This window comes from Orussus abietinus, unplaced genomic scaffold (genome assembly GCF_000612105.2).
Source record: "Orussus abietinus isolate OABI.00-Male unplaced genomic scaffold, Oabi_2.0 scaffold66, whole genome shotgun sequence".
NCBI classification, from domain to species: Eukaryota; Metazoa; Arthropoda; class Insecta; order Hymenoptera; family Orussidae; genus Orussus; species Orussus abietinus.
In genome coordinates this window covers 345,513-360,667 of record NW_019394234.1, presented here as the reverse complement: position 1 = coordinate 360,667, position 15,155 = coordinate 345,513, and the positions used below count along the sequence as shown (strand labels likewise).

Below are 15,155 nucleotides of genomic sequence, written 5' to 3'. Positions count from 1 at the left end.
CTAATTGGCTGAGATTTAGTTGTCACTTTAAGAGTAGGGAGAAAAAACGGTGCGAACTGTGAACAGATAAATAGTGAACGAAGTACAATATACCACTTGAAGCATAAAGAAAGGTACAAATTATGTTTTACGTAGAGGAGTGGCAAAAGGAAATAAGTTAGAGCAAATAGGAAATATCAAGATGATCAACCAATCAGGAGGCGAAAAAATTGGCTGACTAATATGGCCGCCCTACTCTTCCCTTTCTTACGCGCAGGCTTCCCCCCCTGGTCTAAGATGGACTTTGAGCTCCGCTCATATTCATACATATTCTTACGATGCCAGAAGAGCGTATATGCACATACACATACATACACTACACTACACTCAAAACCTTTCCCGTATACTTTCAATCTAGAGATTTCGCACTTTCACTCGGAGGATACATTAACGGGTGCCTAAACTCACGTGAGATGAAAGTATGAGAAGTGAGCACTTTCGTGAAAAATATGTAATAGACGCCAAGGTGTGTTCCCCAGAGATCTTATTTTTAACTCGTTCTGCGACTTCCAAAACGCCACCATATTGCAATATATTAAAAGTGATTGGTTGGTTAGCAAACCTAGCTAGTATTTTTAAATTCTCGAGACTTTATTACCGCAACTTTCTCTCGTTTCTTCTGCAACTTCTATCTCGTTTAATTTTACCAATAGAGCCCATTTTCTAGAATGTTGCAAGTATAGTCTTTATGAAAGAATAGTAGATAACTCCAAGATAGTGAAACTTAAATCCTATATATGGTTACCAGAGTATGTCATAAATTCGATATATAATTAGAATATTCCGTAACATATAGGATATTTTATTTAAAACGAGGCTAGTATAGATTTCTGGTACAACCGAAAGTCCCTCATTTTTTAAATTGATTTCAAAGTTTGAACATTTTACGTTCAATGTAATTTTTAAGATACTTTTCACTTGTTGCATTGCTGTGCAATTGAATGCAGTAAAACGCTATGATTAACTTGCAATTCTTTCTGCGTTATCCATGATGGCTAATCCGTGTCTTTTTAACCAATAGGAACGTTTTGCTGCATGTTATTTTGTTGCAATGCAACAAACAAAAAGTTACCTTTATTTGTAGCACTTCTCTGTACCCCCAATTCTGAGTTATTAATAAATTACTTCAATATAAATGAATGTTCATATATGTGTGAACCATATTTTATAGTCGAACTACATAATGTTGAACCCAGGAGAAACAAAAATTGTTATACCTTCCAGTGATATAAAAAATGACTGACTGGACATGATTGCGGAACGAAAGATTTAATACGACTAAATGAATGCTCATATGTGAAGTCAAATATTTGCCTTCAAGGGGTATATATTAGGAAATGAAGTGCGCTTAATAGCTAGCACACATCGCGCATTCGAATGAGATTGCGCAAAATGATGACACACACTTAAAGCGAAAGATGACACGCGAAGGCAATAAAAAAACTGTTTACCTTTTATTTGCCCTCAGAATCTGTTGAAGATACTGTTGATATGAATTGTTAACGAAACAAAAGATATAAAAAGTATAGCTTCCAAAATTTAACCGAAACTTTTAGCGTTTCTTCATGGTAACAAAATCTTCGTGATATTCGGGACAAAATATGAGAAATAAATTCTTCATGTGTGAGAATGCTAAAAACGAAGAACCGATTTTCTTGTTTAGTGGCGTTAAGTAGAAGGTTCCTAAATATAAATAAATGCTCAAATTACAATAATCATATAAAATACCATAAGAAAGTATTTTTAAACGCAAAGACAATGCTTTGTAATGGAAATGTCACATCAAACATTGCGGACGTACTAAAGAGTAAAACAAATAAGTCCTTTATTTGTTTTTTCTCTATATTATTGAAAAGAGTCTGTAGACGAATGAAATTTGGATATTTCAAAGGAATATTATAAATTATCGAAGAAGTAGAATTTATAATTTCGAATAAACAATGCAAAACAAAGTCCGTCCCTGATTGATTGAATTCACATCTGGGACTGTCAATAGCTACTAAATGTTCTACAGTCATCTTTTATTAACATTGGCTTAGAGCAAATACAGTTCCTCATAGAGTATTGCGTCAATAGAAACCGTGATTTTACTTCAAGTTAAAATAACTATGATTTTTACCGTACAAGCTGATTACCAAGAAGTTCTCTAACGATGTGTAATGGCGATCGCGAGACAGGTTCAACGGCTTTTGCCTACACAGTTTGAATTCCGGTGGGAAAGGGAGAGGAGAGGTAATCAAATTAGCATATATCATAAACAAGGTTGATCGATTATACATCATGCTCATCATACTATATATAGACTTAATAATTTCATTTCGCTATAAACTGCTTCCAAAATGATTTCTTTTCTGCACCCTTTACATAGAAGTATGAATAATTGTAACGATTAATTTTATCCTCATATAGTTATTGTCCTTACCAAAGAGAGAAGTATTTAACTATTTAAAATGCCTGTCGGCAAATTATAAGTCAGCTAAGTAAAAGAACTTCTTTTGTACGACACTTTGCGACTTTTTATAAAATATGACAACCATTTGATGTATGTCCCTGGTCTAGAGTATTTAATTCATCCTCGTGACAAAAAAACTACCATACAAACGATAAAAAAAACTAAAACTATTAGGGTCTTTACTCAAATTGAATTAACTTGAATTAAGTTAGCTTATTCCTAAGGAATTTTTATAAAAAGAATATGACTTAAGTAAACAGCCTGTCGGTGTCTAGTACCCTGGCACCTCAACACGAATGCCTCCCTTACGGATATTCTGTATATGAAGTAAAGTAAAAGATATAACACAATATATAACAATTATTAAATAAGTTACACACTAGGATATGTTTATGAAATAAATCTGATACATCCGTCACGTATGTCATCCTTCTACGATGCTTAACGACCGGGTCTTTTCTCCAGTATCTTGATTAAGGAAAACTGAAGAGCGTCGGCTAAATTTCCAGGGGAATTTCCGAATCTAACATTCCTGCAGTCAGGGATGGGCATGAATCAAGTCACGTCCTGACCAGGAAAAATGGCAACCACGTGTCCTTGTTAGCTGCGTTTCACGAGCACTTCTGGGTACCTATGCATGGAGCTGTACTTGCTTATGCTCACCTACACAATTAAGGACGTGGTTACACACACGTGTTCGGAAGTCACATAGCCAGTTATTATGCCGCCAATATGGCTTAGAGGCAATTAATACTATTGTTATTATTGGGATAGGTAAGGTACAGACATACGTGCCGCGGCTCGTCAGTGTGTTCCTCACTGTTCCTCGAGGAGGGACCGGACGAGCTCACGGCAGTCGCTCCCGGTACCTCTGGTTCTACCTCCTAGTACAGTCACATATTTTCTCATTAAATTATACATTACTTAATTAACAAAACTCCTTTATACCCGGGCTTGCAGTGAATTCACGTGAGAAGGTGCATCCGCGAGGACGAGCATCTGTGACTCTGGATTTAGAAGACAGGCTACAAAGTAATAAACATAGTTCGGAGCTAAATTCTTTTTATCTCTGCCGTTGGAAGTGAAAGGAAAGCATACGTAAATTAGCAGTTGGCCAGTACAAGTCGAAGAATGTGGAAGGAAAGGATAAGGTGGAGAACTAGTGCCGATCGTTTTGGAATCGTGTAGTGCATCGACTAGATTTGCGTTACGCGAAGTAGATTTAAAGAACGAGGCTATCAAAGTTGACACTGTTTTAAAATTCTGCAATGAATCTACCGCATATACCGCAAGTGTATTGTAGATGAACGTTAGAAACCACTTGCATTACAATGAAGAATACGTACCAGAGGATCCTATTGTTAACGAAGTGGTCCGAGTAAAGAATATTACCTTGTTTTGACATGCAAATGATTTCTTTAATTTGGTACACAATAAAAAATCGTTCAAGTCGAGTGTTCCGAGAACAGTGCTCGGATTGTTTGAAGGGAGCTGACGAAACACCTTGTCAAATACGTGTATGGATATGAAGACTTATTCTAGTAATAATGAGTTTAGCCGCGACGCAGCTAAATGCATGTTATAATATATGAATTGGAAATGACACTTGTCATTCAATGACAGCCCTTGATGAAAACGTTAAACAATCTAACTATACGAATTCCAAGTTGTTGGCCAGTTTTATAAACTCTGTGCAATCAACCCAGGACTGAATCAATTATTGAACATTGTACCATTAAGAAGAACTCGCTAAATGAAAGGGCTTAACCAATGTCAACTATAATGCTCAATGGGAACTTAAAAGAGACCGGCAGTAAGGGCTGCCTAACCATCACTTTTCCAAACATCGACCGAGGAGAAAATGACAAGGCCACGAGCATTAATCAGAGACCAGAAGGAAAAACCTGGGTTTCCCTGGAAGAGGTTCCGAATAAGTTGACAAAGTCGACGCAGATAGACTTTTCGCAGTCCACTTGGAAGCTCGGAAATCCTTCGCACAAGTTAAGGCCAATGTCTGCCACGTACTTGCAAAAGTCGAATCAATTAGGCGACTCGAGTTACACTCCAAAACAAATCTTGCACTCGGCCCAGAGTGAAATTATACTTAGCCCAAGGAACAGGCATCACAGTAAGTACGTGGCCTTGGATATGATGAAACCCATCCCGAGCCCTCCATATAGTCCCTATTCGGGAAGCCAGTTATCTGGTAGCAATACTCCTTGCACGTGTTGCTGTGCCTGTGGCTCGCATGTTCCACAATCGCCGGTGCCTCCGAATTCCGAAGAGCAAGATGGACCCGAGGGACTCTCTTGGAGGAGGCTGCACATGAGTAGGGCTAAACTGAAAGCTACTGCAACTACGTCGGAGTTACTCAGCGGGTTTGCGATGGTACATAGAATATTTCTTCAATCACTCTCCTTTTAAGATGATATGAAAGGTAGTTTTTACCGATCGGCGACGGCCAAATTCCGCGGACACGCATTTTCTAAAAAACCTATTTGCCAGATTTTTACCGCACGATTATAATAAAAGTACCGAAGTTGTTCGTGACCATAAAAAAATTGCAATGAAAAAATGTTCTTTTTTATCTTAGACCGACCAACATGGCATCCCGGTCAATATTTTGCTGTTATTCACTTATTGAAGGCTCCAAGGTAACCATTGAAAGTGTTAGGAATAAGTGTCTCGATAACTTAAAACATGACAGTCATCGAAAATGATACATTCAGGCCCAAAGAAGGGGAAAAAAATATATCCCCGAAAGTGAGGTGTATGGTATGGGCAACGCGGGTACTGTAGTGTGCTCGAAGCAAACATTTAATTCCCATTGAACGCAACGGATGGCTCTGCAGTCGACGAGAGCATAAAAAATCATGAATCCAGGGGATTTATTGAGTTTTACTTCGATCTCTTTATCAAGAGACTCGGTCGTATCTCGTTGCCAAGTACTGGATAATAATTCTACTAAAACAACGTATAGAGTATGTCATTTCGAACAAATTGTCGACCCAGAACGCCACAGCTGTCTTTATAAATATAAATATCGCTAAGGTGGCGTGTCATTTCAGATGGTATATTACAGGAATTTGTCCTTACCGAAAAGTTATACCGTGCCTTTCACATCACCTTAATATTCTCTAAACTATTAAAAATTCCGTATTAACAATTGAAAATGATTTTCTTGGATCATTGTCTCTACAATAAACCTCCATTAACGCTATAACTACCAAGACCAGTCAAAATGACTGGTTTCAGACGGTCCATCCTATACAAAAAAAATCAATCGGTAGTACTAGTGTAACTAGTGTACTAGCGGACTAATCGTACATCCTGTTGATCGGCGTATTCGGTTTGCCGACAATTTTTAAAAACGATTCAGACATATCCATATCGCGTTCGTGCGCTGATAGAAAATACCGTTTTTTTAGATTTATATTGAGGTATCAGTTTTGATAGGAAAATGTTTTAATAACCCAGTATATTGTAAATCTAACAATAAGATTCCGTTATTTCTATCAGTGCATGAGATACATCACGGACACGGTACGGATATATCAGGGATACCAATGAGTAATCAATTTTTTTTTGACGTCTAAAACACCTCGCTCAAAATAACTGATTACTTATGGGTACCCCTAAAATAAGATTTAGAAGAAAAATAAAAATTCAAAGTTAATTGTTACCGTAACATAGACGTTAACCAGCCTGATTTCAACTTAGACATTTTTCTATTGCTTTAGCGGCAACTTAAGGTACTTTTGAATATTTTTAATTCAATAAACGTGGCGACACAATTAATAACAAATAAGCAAATGAAACATACGACCAATACATGTGGTATAAAAGTAAATACTTAAATAATATTTAATCAAATTCAGAGAGAAAATGGTGAGCACTTTAGAGCATTTATAAATGCTTGTTCATGAAATAACAAGAAGGTAATACTTATTGGATTTTTCATGGAAACATTTTTCTCTAGAAGACGCAAAAAGTTTGCACATCTCGGTTGGTTATTACATTTGAGCAATCCTGCAGTTACTTCTATCTGACGACAATTCACGCAGTTATATGACATTTCCTGCAAACTATTAAATCAACGTGCACGACAATTCTCAGTAATCTTTGAACATATCTATAATTGCATAATGCAGATACTGACTCTGTTGGATAATCCCTATTTCGCTCGTTTCAAACAGTAGTTCTTACGACAAAGCAATGCAATCCTCTTATAACATTTGCGGATAAAAAAGAAATGTGTTCAGTAACAATGAAATACGTACAAGAATTAAGGAATAAATATAATAAACAATGAATAATACCCAAATAAATTCTGAATATTTATGCGATGTATGTTTTTCCTTAGTTTTTATTTTTCATCAATATCCCGATTTCCATAATTTACATACTTTTTTGTATGCGGTGCGTAATAATCGGTAACTTATAGGTGAACGTCTATCTCTCTTTGAAGTCCTTTTCAGTTGTTTAAAAAAAGAAATGTATAACCATTTCCTTCAAATGTTATAAATCGTTCCTTCAAATAGCATCAAAATTATGGCATACAAACAATTAAAAAATGTACAAGTCAAGAAAAACCTAAAAGTTGTTTATGTTACCGTCGGATTTGACGATGTAAAAGGTGAAATATGTTATATGTTATACTTATATTATCAAAAATTAAGTTTTTAAATGATTTAGTGGGGGGTACGTTGCAGATATTTGACTTTACTATTATCGTTACGTGTACTTAATAATTGAATGGGGAATGTATAAGTGGTTTAACTGATAAGACGTGTTCATCGGAATTACCCGATGAGATCATAAAAACAAGATGCGTTCATCTAAAATTGGAAATCCTTGTTATTCCTGCTATAATGCAACTGAATTAATACTGTTAAGTCACTTTCTTCAATAAGAAATTATTGAAAAGATATGAATATAAGTGACGTAATACTATGAAAAAAAAAGTGCATGTAAAATATATTAAATTGCATCGCTAATCTATTTGCAACATATACGCATCAATTTTTAACATGAAAGCTCTAAATCATCCACGTACTTTCAAATTATTATTAAACAAATTACTTTACATTGTTATCGGTTATCAGTATTGGCATAATTGCTACGCCTCTCGAAGTGATAATATATCTTCATGCGTCGAGTAAAATTCTCCTTTTTACGATGTCATAAATCCCGCTAATTTCGAAAGAATCATGTAAACTTTAAGCACTCATTGCACAACGTTAGTTCCTGCGGAAAAAATTCTAAGTTTAGGAGCCGCCTCACGAAGTATTATTGAAATCTACCTACTGCAAAGAGTGTTATCTTTCTGATACGCTAACACCAATTCCTCTCCATATATACATTTTTATTAATATTACGTAGGGTCACAATAAAGAATGCACGTTTCTTTGTCCACTGACATGGTGGGACAGTAAAACAGCTCCTTTCAACTATTCCGATAGTTTAAAGAACAAACACTGTTTGATTAGCTGCCAAAAATTGGTCTTATACGTATAAAATTCCAACATCTATGTAATGAACGTTTCCCATACTGTAACTCGAATTAAATGGAGCCGTTTAGCCGTGTTATCGCGCTAGATAAAAACGTCTGCGCGATAAATGATGTTATGACTCATTACATGATTTATATTCCAGGTGGCAATGGTTGAGCTTCAGATAAATGACCCCACAGAGGTGCCAGAATGGCTATTCATCATGTTTGCCGTGTGCACGACCGTCCTCGTTTCTGTTCATATCTTCGCCCTAATGATAAGCACGTATCTATTACCGAATATAGAGGCAATTAGCAAACTTCAAGTGGCGCGTCTGGTTACGGAGTCACCTCACGAGAGGATGCGTGGTTTCATAGAATTAGCGTGGGCATTTTCGACAGTACTGGGACTCTTTCTATTCCTGGTCGAGGTCGCCATCCTTTGCTGGGTCAAGTTCTGGGACTACTCTACTACTGCTGCCACGGCCAGCACCATCATAGTGATACCAGTATTGATAGTATTCGTGGCATTCGCGGTGCACTTTTACCACTCGTTGGTCGTATACAAGTGCGAGTCCTCCGTGTCGGATATGAATGAACTGGAGAGCATTAAAAGGAACCTGGACAATGTGACAATAGGGCAAACCAATGTTTAATCTCTAGATCCAGATAACTCGTTAAGTTGAACTAGACTAGACTATTTCAAAAAAATACTAGAATATTTAGAAAATACGCCTACTATAATCACGTACTTAAAAATGATATGGCATAGACAGAATAGATGTATACACTTCCCAGTCCCATGCCCGGTTCTACCAACTTTGGTTAAAAAGCTAATCCTCAGTTACAATGAGTGCACGTTCCACCACATTTTAACGGCGAGTTAATTTCCATTAACCGACGTCTAGGGTAACTAGTCAAATTCGATCGTTTAGCTTCATTTAATCGTACATTAATCTAAAAACTGCACAAACGTGAGGAAAACATGGATTAGATTCAGGATGTATTAGCATCATCTTATGACGAAACGAATGAAGACGTCTTTTGACTTAATTTACAATTTCTTAATGATCGAAGTACGCTTGATAATATTTTATATTAATTCTTAACCAAAGAACTTTACTTCTTGCACAAAGCTAGGGGAACTTCGTGTCTCGACAAAAGCGCATCTGTCTTGCTTTCTAGTCGATCAGAGTATTAGCCAATCACGCGAATGTGTTCACCGATGATTCAACTTACTTCGAACGGTGTATACGATTAGTTAATCCCGCTCTAAATAAATGTGGGGGAACATTTACGTTTTTAACCCATGATTAACTTGAACGTTAACATTAACCTGCGTTTAGGTAATCAATGATTTAATCGAAGTTGGTGGAACCAGGCACCAGTCACGAAGGCCCCACATTTTCTTTCATTTTTCCTGATATCTTTTCCGAGTATCTTCTGTTTAATTCCATATACTGTAGCGATGGTTTTGAAAATCACGGAGTCATGACAGTACGTCTTAAACAAAGAAATGCGTTTATTACTAGGATTTTCAGGTCGACCTCGAGCACTTGTAAAAAAGGAAAATAATACTCAATTCATTTAATAACTTCTGAAAGTGATAATGATAACGTGAAATAACTATTGAGCGACGTGCTCCTTTATTTCACGGATCAAATTATATCTACAGCCTGATTTTAAACTTGTTTATCATGGGTCACCCCAAGACTAACAAATTTTTTAAATATATTCCAGTCTCAAATTCAACGTCAAAAATGATGATACTTGAAAGTACAAGAGAATCGTAAAAAACCAAGTCATTAGTGCGCTATCTAGATGGTAGTGTTATTACGTGTCACATCTACATTACTATCTTGTATTAAGCGGTACAATACTTTGCAACAAAATATTACTTTTGTACCGTGTTGCAGTAAAAAATAACGCGTCTTTTTCCTGCTTGGTTCCTATTATTTTTATCACGTATAACTAGAAAGAAAAATAGAATGTATCCCTTGATACCAATATTTATTTAAGTAAATTATTGAATTATTTATTTTTTAATTCCTATCTATATTCTTAGCGTTACATTTGTATTAGAAATAAGGTAAACACATCCACATATACTGTGGACAAGATACATCGTCTTGTCACTACTCGCCATTATAGGTGAGAAATTTCTGCTCAAAGAGATCCTTTGGCTAATAATTTAAATGAGACAACGAAGTACTCGTTTAAGAACTCATTATCGAAATAGTGTTGAGTGCAAAAGCTTAAAGTTTTGTTCAACAATTAATTTCAATTTAACAATATGTAACTCATAGAAGGGTAGGTGATTTCTTATTTGAATTTGTACAAACAGATTTTCCTATGTAAACAATACATTAATAAGACACACCATTATTTGGTAATTATTTACTGTTATTCTTTTTTTTTTAATATTATTTACTCGTAACATCTATTAGCTTATAAATGTCAAAGAGCAACAAGAATGCAATCAAAGCGTGATTCCTAAACCCTTTAGCACCAAAAAGGGAAACATTACGTTCCCACTAAAATAAAACTCTAATGGCTTCAAACTGATAGCAATTCTACATCCTCTATCCTTTGAATAACCAATAAAAACCGGTATTTAAACATTAACAGATAAGGGGCTTTAGAATACCTTAAATTTGCATATGCTAAACATCGCATTCATTACCGTCACACTTATACTTACATTTTAATTCTACTACGTAGAATTTATAATTTCTACGCGTTAAAATTCTCCAGTACTAGAGCGTTAAGTCGTCGTAGGAAATAAGAAATTCGTACCAAGTTATTTATTTTTAAACACCGCCATACGAATACGGGCATGTGTTTATTATATATAAAAATGTACATGGCTGTACATATGCAAGTTGAGAATTGCAGCAGTACAAGCGAGTGCTTTTTAGGATAATAACACTATGTTACTTAATAATTATATTCCGTTAAGGTTCAAATCTTCGAATTTTATTTAAACCTGCTTATTTGTTTGTTCACTTTGTTCTATCCATAAGTTGTAACTCTAATGTATCGACACTTTAAGTTAAATTCTTTCGCATGTTTTGTGGAAGAACTGGAAGAGAAACGAATTGTATCGAGATACATGCCTCTATCTTCATTTGGAGAGCAAACATCGATTGCCTATCACATTATTAATGCGCCTTCGAGTAATAATAAATGTGTATTTCAAGTTAGGTCAGTCATCGCTCGCTGATTGACGATTTGTTAATTGCCGAATTTCACGAATTACACAGCACGTCTTCTCCCATTTCTTCCTCAATCCAGTTGTATAGTCTTATGGTAATCAATAACCGCTACAATATCGCGTTGTCGTTCCTCCTTGTACAAAAAGAGCTCTGTACCATAAAATGGGATGGTAATAATTACAACTGAATAAGGACGAAGGATTACTAGAAGCACACCGCGATTCCGTGAGAAACGAACGCAAGAGTGTGACATGTATTCATGTATTCGCTTATTGCACAATGCCTCGCTTCCAAATTTTACGGTTTTATTCTATTACATCTACTACGTACATAATTTCACGGCTTTTGTTATTCGAATGGTTATCTCGAAATTGATCAGATCGTCTCCCTTCAAGGATAGAGCGAGGTATTTCAAGGGCTTCAAGTTTTGTTTTTGTCATTCCAAAATCGATACACATCGACTAATTGATTACTGTGCTTCGAAGCACTATTACGTTGGCCATTCTAAACATTTCAATAGTATTTTTAACATCCCAAAGCGTGTATCGAAATACGTTTAACCGAGGCAGGACATCATGACAATCGTAATGACTTAAGAGAAATTGTCAAGTAAAAGAAGAGTAACACGACAGATCTCATGTGTTAAGCCTTCTTTGATATTATGTTTCGTACCTATTAACTAAATGTCTGGCGCCTCGGTTCTTTTTTCAAGTATTTGGATACATATTTTGTGTCAAAAATACTTGCCTATCTACAATACTAGACATGAAGGTAATATTCTGAAAGAAATTCGTCACTTTTGTAACGCCAAAAACAACCTTGGAGACCATTTAAGGCATTTCTTCGCGAGAATCTGGGCTTTGTTATCTATTTCAAGTAACATTTGAGAAAATTCATTCAATGAATTTAATGCTGTCCTATTTAACTACTGATACGAGAGCATCTGTACATTATCAAACCTCCATTTAATTTCAGGAAAATACGTGAAAAGTTTCCAATTATAGGGGTAAGAATAAGCTGAAGAACACGTATCCATTGTTTTTCACGACATGATTTTCACATTCTAGTGAATAAACAATTGTACGATGTACCTTCAACATGTGAAGGTAATTTCCATTATTATCGTTTGCCTTTTCGCATCTCTAATTTCGAAGACATTCACGTTTTTCGAAATTAATATTAAAATCACCTCCTCATCGAATATACATGTGTGTATATATTTGCATCTTTTTTCACCCACTTCGGTAAATATTGAAATTATAGATTATTTCTATTGCCCTAAGGCAGCTTAGTAAAAGTCTCTAATTCATTGATAGTATAAGCGAATATATGTGCCTCTAACAAAAGTGAATCGTATAAAAAGTAAAAATCTCTTATTTATTCTTCGAAATATATGCTATGGTACCTTTTATAAGTTTATTTAAAATATAATTCACAGACCTTTCAATATTGAGAATACCGAAATTCCAGCTGTCGTTAATACCACATCACGTTTTACCATTTAAGTGTTAGAAATGTTTGCTATAATGTAACGTAACCACATAATTTCTAAGATTAGCAACGTTTAAACTAAAGTAATGAGAATACCTATTATAGAACGTGTACGTTCCACTTGTACTCGCTATTTGGTAAGTACCGTACTGGAGTAGATCGATTTCAAGCTCATTTATTATCGACGTGAAAAAGGCATTGGCATCGTTACTATTCTTTCCTGAAATTGCATTTTTCATTTGTCATTTTACAATTTTGAAAAAAATCAACTTCTACAAGCAGGGAGACGCTGTAGGCTCCGTACTACTCTTAAAAATTTGGAGAGCATACGCCTAATCATTTCCTATTAACATGACTTTCCTGATACATACTTTGTTATATAAAAACCATGTCATGAACAAACGTGAACGCGAGTTATGACATTAAAAACAACATTTGGAACAACACTTGACTACTAATTTGACAGCGATCTTTCCCGCGAAAGGAATCATAGGACAAAGAGGAATGAAAACGTCATTGACCAAACCTGATATGCTTAATTTGTATGAAAATGTTAAAAGTGAACGACTTACTCTATTGCGTAAAACGTGACATGTCGAGAAATCAGGTTGACTGCGAAAGCTAAAAACATTCTCAATCTGCAGCCAGGAGAAATGTCTTACTCCGATACATATTTTCCACATCTATGATCTCATATATTCACTTGACAATTCCATGGTAATGAATCAATTTACACGAGACACAACTTCGTAAACCCCCACGTTACACCAAATTCGCAGTAGGCTTTTGGTATGAGTACTAAAATATGTCACAATTACAATACTTATCGCGTGTACTGTATCTGTGAGATATTGTAATAAGCACCTGAATCAGACTCTCGCAAAAAGACGCCTTTTATTTATGTATATATATATAAAAAAGAAGAAAAAAGAGAGAGAGAGAGAGAGACAGAGAGAGACAGAGAGAGAGAGAGAGAGAGAGAGAGAGAGAGAGAGAGAGAGAGAGAGAGAGAGAGAAACAGAAATAGAAAAAGAAAATATTAACATCGAAGACACGGCTCATTCGTATATGTACATTGCGAGAACAAAATGAGACGTCTGAGATATTTAAAACCGTAAGTAATGTCCTGTAACTCGAATTACTTAATTGTCGCGAGAAATACGTTTCGACTTAAGATAATAAGTGGGACACGGGGGTAGCTTCTCGTAAAGGATAGCGTGACGCAGAATATCAGGTAAAGAAGAAATCCGAGTCTTCTATATATCCTACACACGTAACGGAAATATACCTAGAATGTTAATCTCCCCTCTATCGTTCATCTATGTAACATGTAAGTGAAATAGAATTCAAAACGTATACAAAATTATGAACTCTTAATAACTGCCGACCGCACGTTAATATGTACCGCTTGAGCTATGGATGGGTAAACGGGCAGAATATATTCTGGGAAGAATGTGTTTTTTTCCGTTCGAGATACTCGAATGTATTGGCAAAGTACGCTTAAAAGGACACCAAAGCCTTTCGATCGTTACTATTGAACATGATTATTCGAATTTATAAATCTACCGTAATTCAAAGTAAATACAATCGATTCAGAATAGGCTGAGATTGTAGAAATAACCAAAGTATATCATATTCTTGTTCGACCGAATAAGATGTAAATTTATTTCTGTATCAAACAGAATAAATGCAGTATCCTTAAGTAAAAAACTACGTGCATTCGATAAAGACATCTCGTAAAAGTGTATCATCTCTACAAAATCTCATCAATATGGATACAGTAGTAGTTATTGATAGTATTAATGTGTGGCATATTAGGTTTCGACGGTATATTATTTATTAATATATTTACGTGACCAATAGTATTTTAATCTATCAAGTATTATAGTACTTAATTTGGTATCTTGCTGATAACTGCTAGGAAGGTTATTGATAGAAAAAAAAAAAATCTTGAACATGAATTTATGTATAGTTATTTTAAAATCTACTGTATAACATACGCACACAATTGAAGGGATTAATGCAAAAAGTATACATGTGAGTTTTTTTGTATTTATACCCTTTTGCATTAGGCCTTTCAATTATAACACCCAGATAAAAAAAAATCAAATTACAATTTGTCTGCAATATCTGACAATGTATAAATTATTGGGTTGATGCAAAAGTATTGGCGTTTGCTTTTTACACGTAACGTAACGTGTGAAAAAAGACGCCATTACTTATGCATCAACCTAATACATCAACATATCAGGAAAATAGTCAATCGCCCAGAACTTAGTTATCAGTGCTTGTAAAGATGAGTATTCAAGACTACAATCGATGTAATTTTGTTTAAATTTAACAGGCTGTAACTTGCAGTACCATAAGTGACAAGTCATAACCGCACGGTATGTTTGTTCAACAGCAAAAATGTATGATTGCCATGATTAATAAAGCAATAACTAAAAATTTCAGACCAAATTATTGA

At 35.3% G+C, this 15,155-nt stretch overlaps 1 protein-coding gene across 1 annotated transcript; it reads left to right on the top strand.

The window, feature by feature from the left end:
• Positions 1-3,299: 3,299 nt before the first annotated feature.
• Positions 3,300-13,650, top strand: LOC105699526 (calcium release-activated calcium channel protein 1). Its single transcript, XM_012424599.1, has 2 exons — positions 3,300-4,879; positions 8,147-13,650. Exons 1-2 carry the CDS (start codon positions 4,262-4,264, stop codon positions 8,636-8,638), a joined length of 1,110 nt encoding a protein of 369 aa, XP_012280022.1. The 5' UTR covers positions 3,300-4,261; the 3' UTR covers positions 8,639-13,650.
• Positions 13,651-15,155: the final 1,505 nt, after the last annotated feature.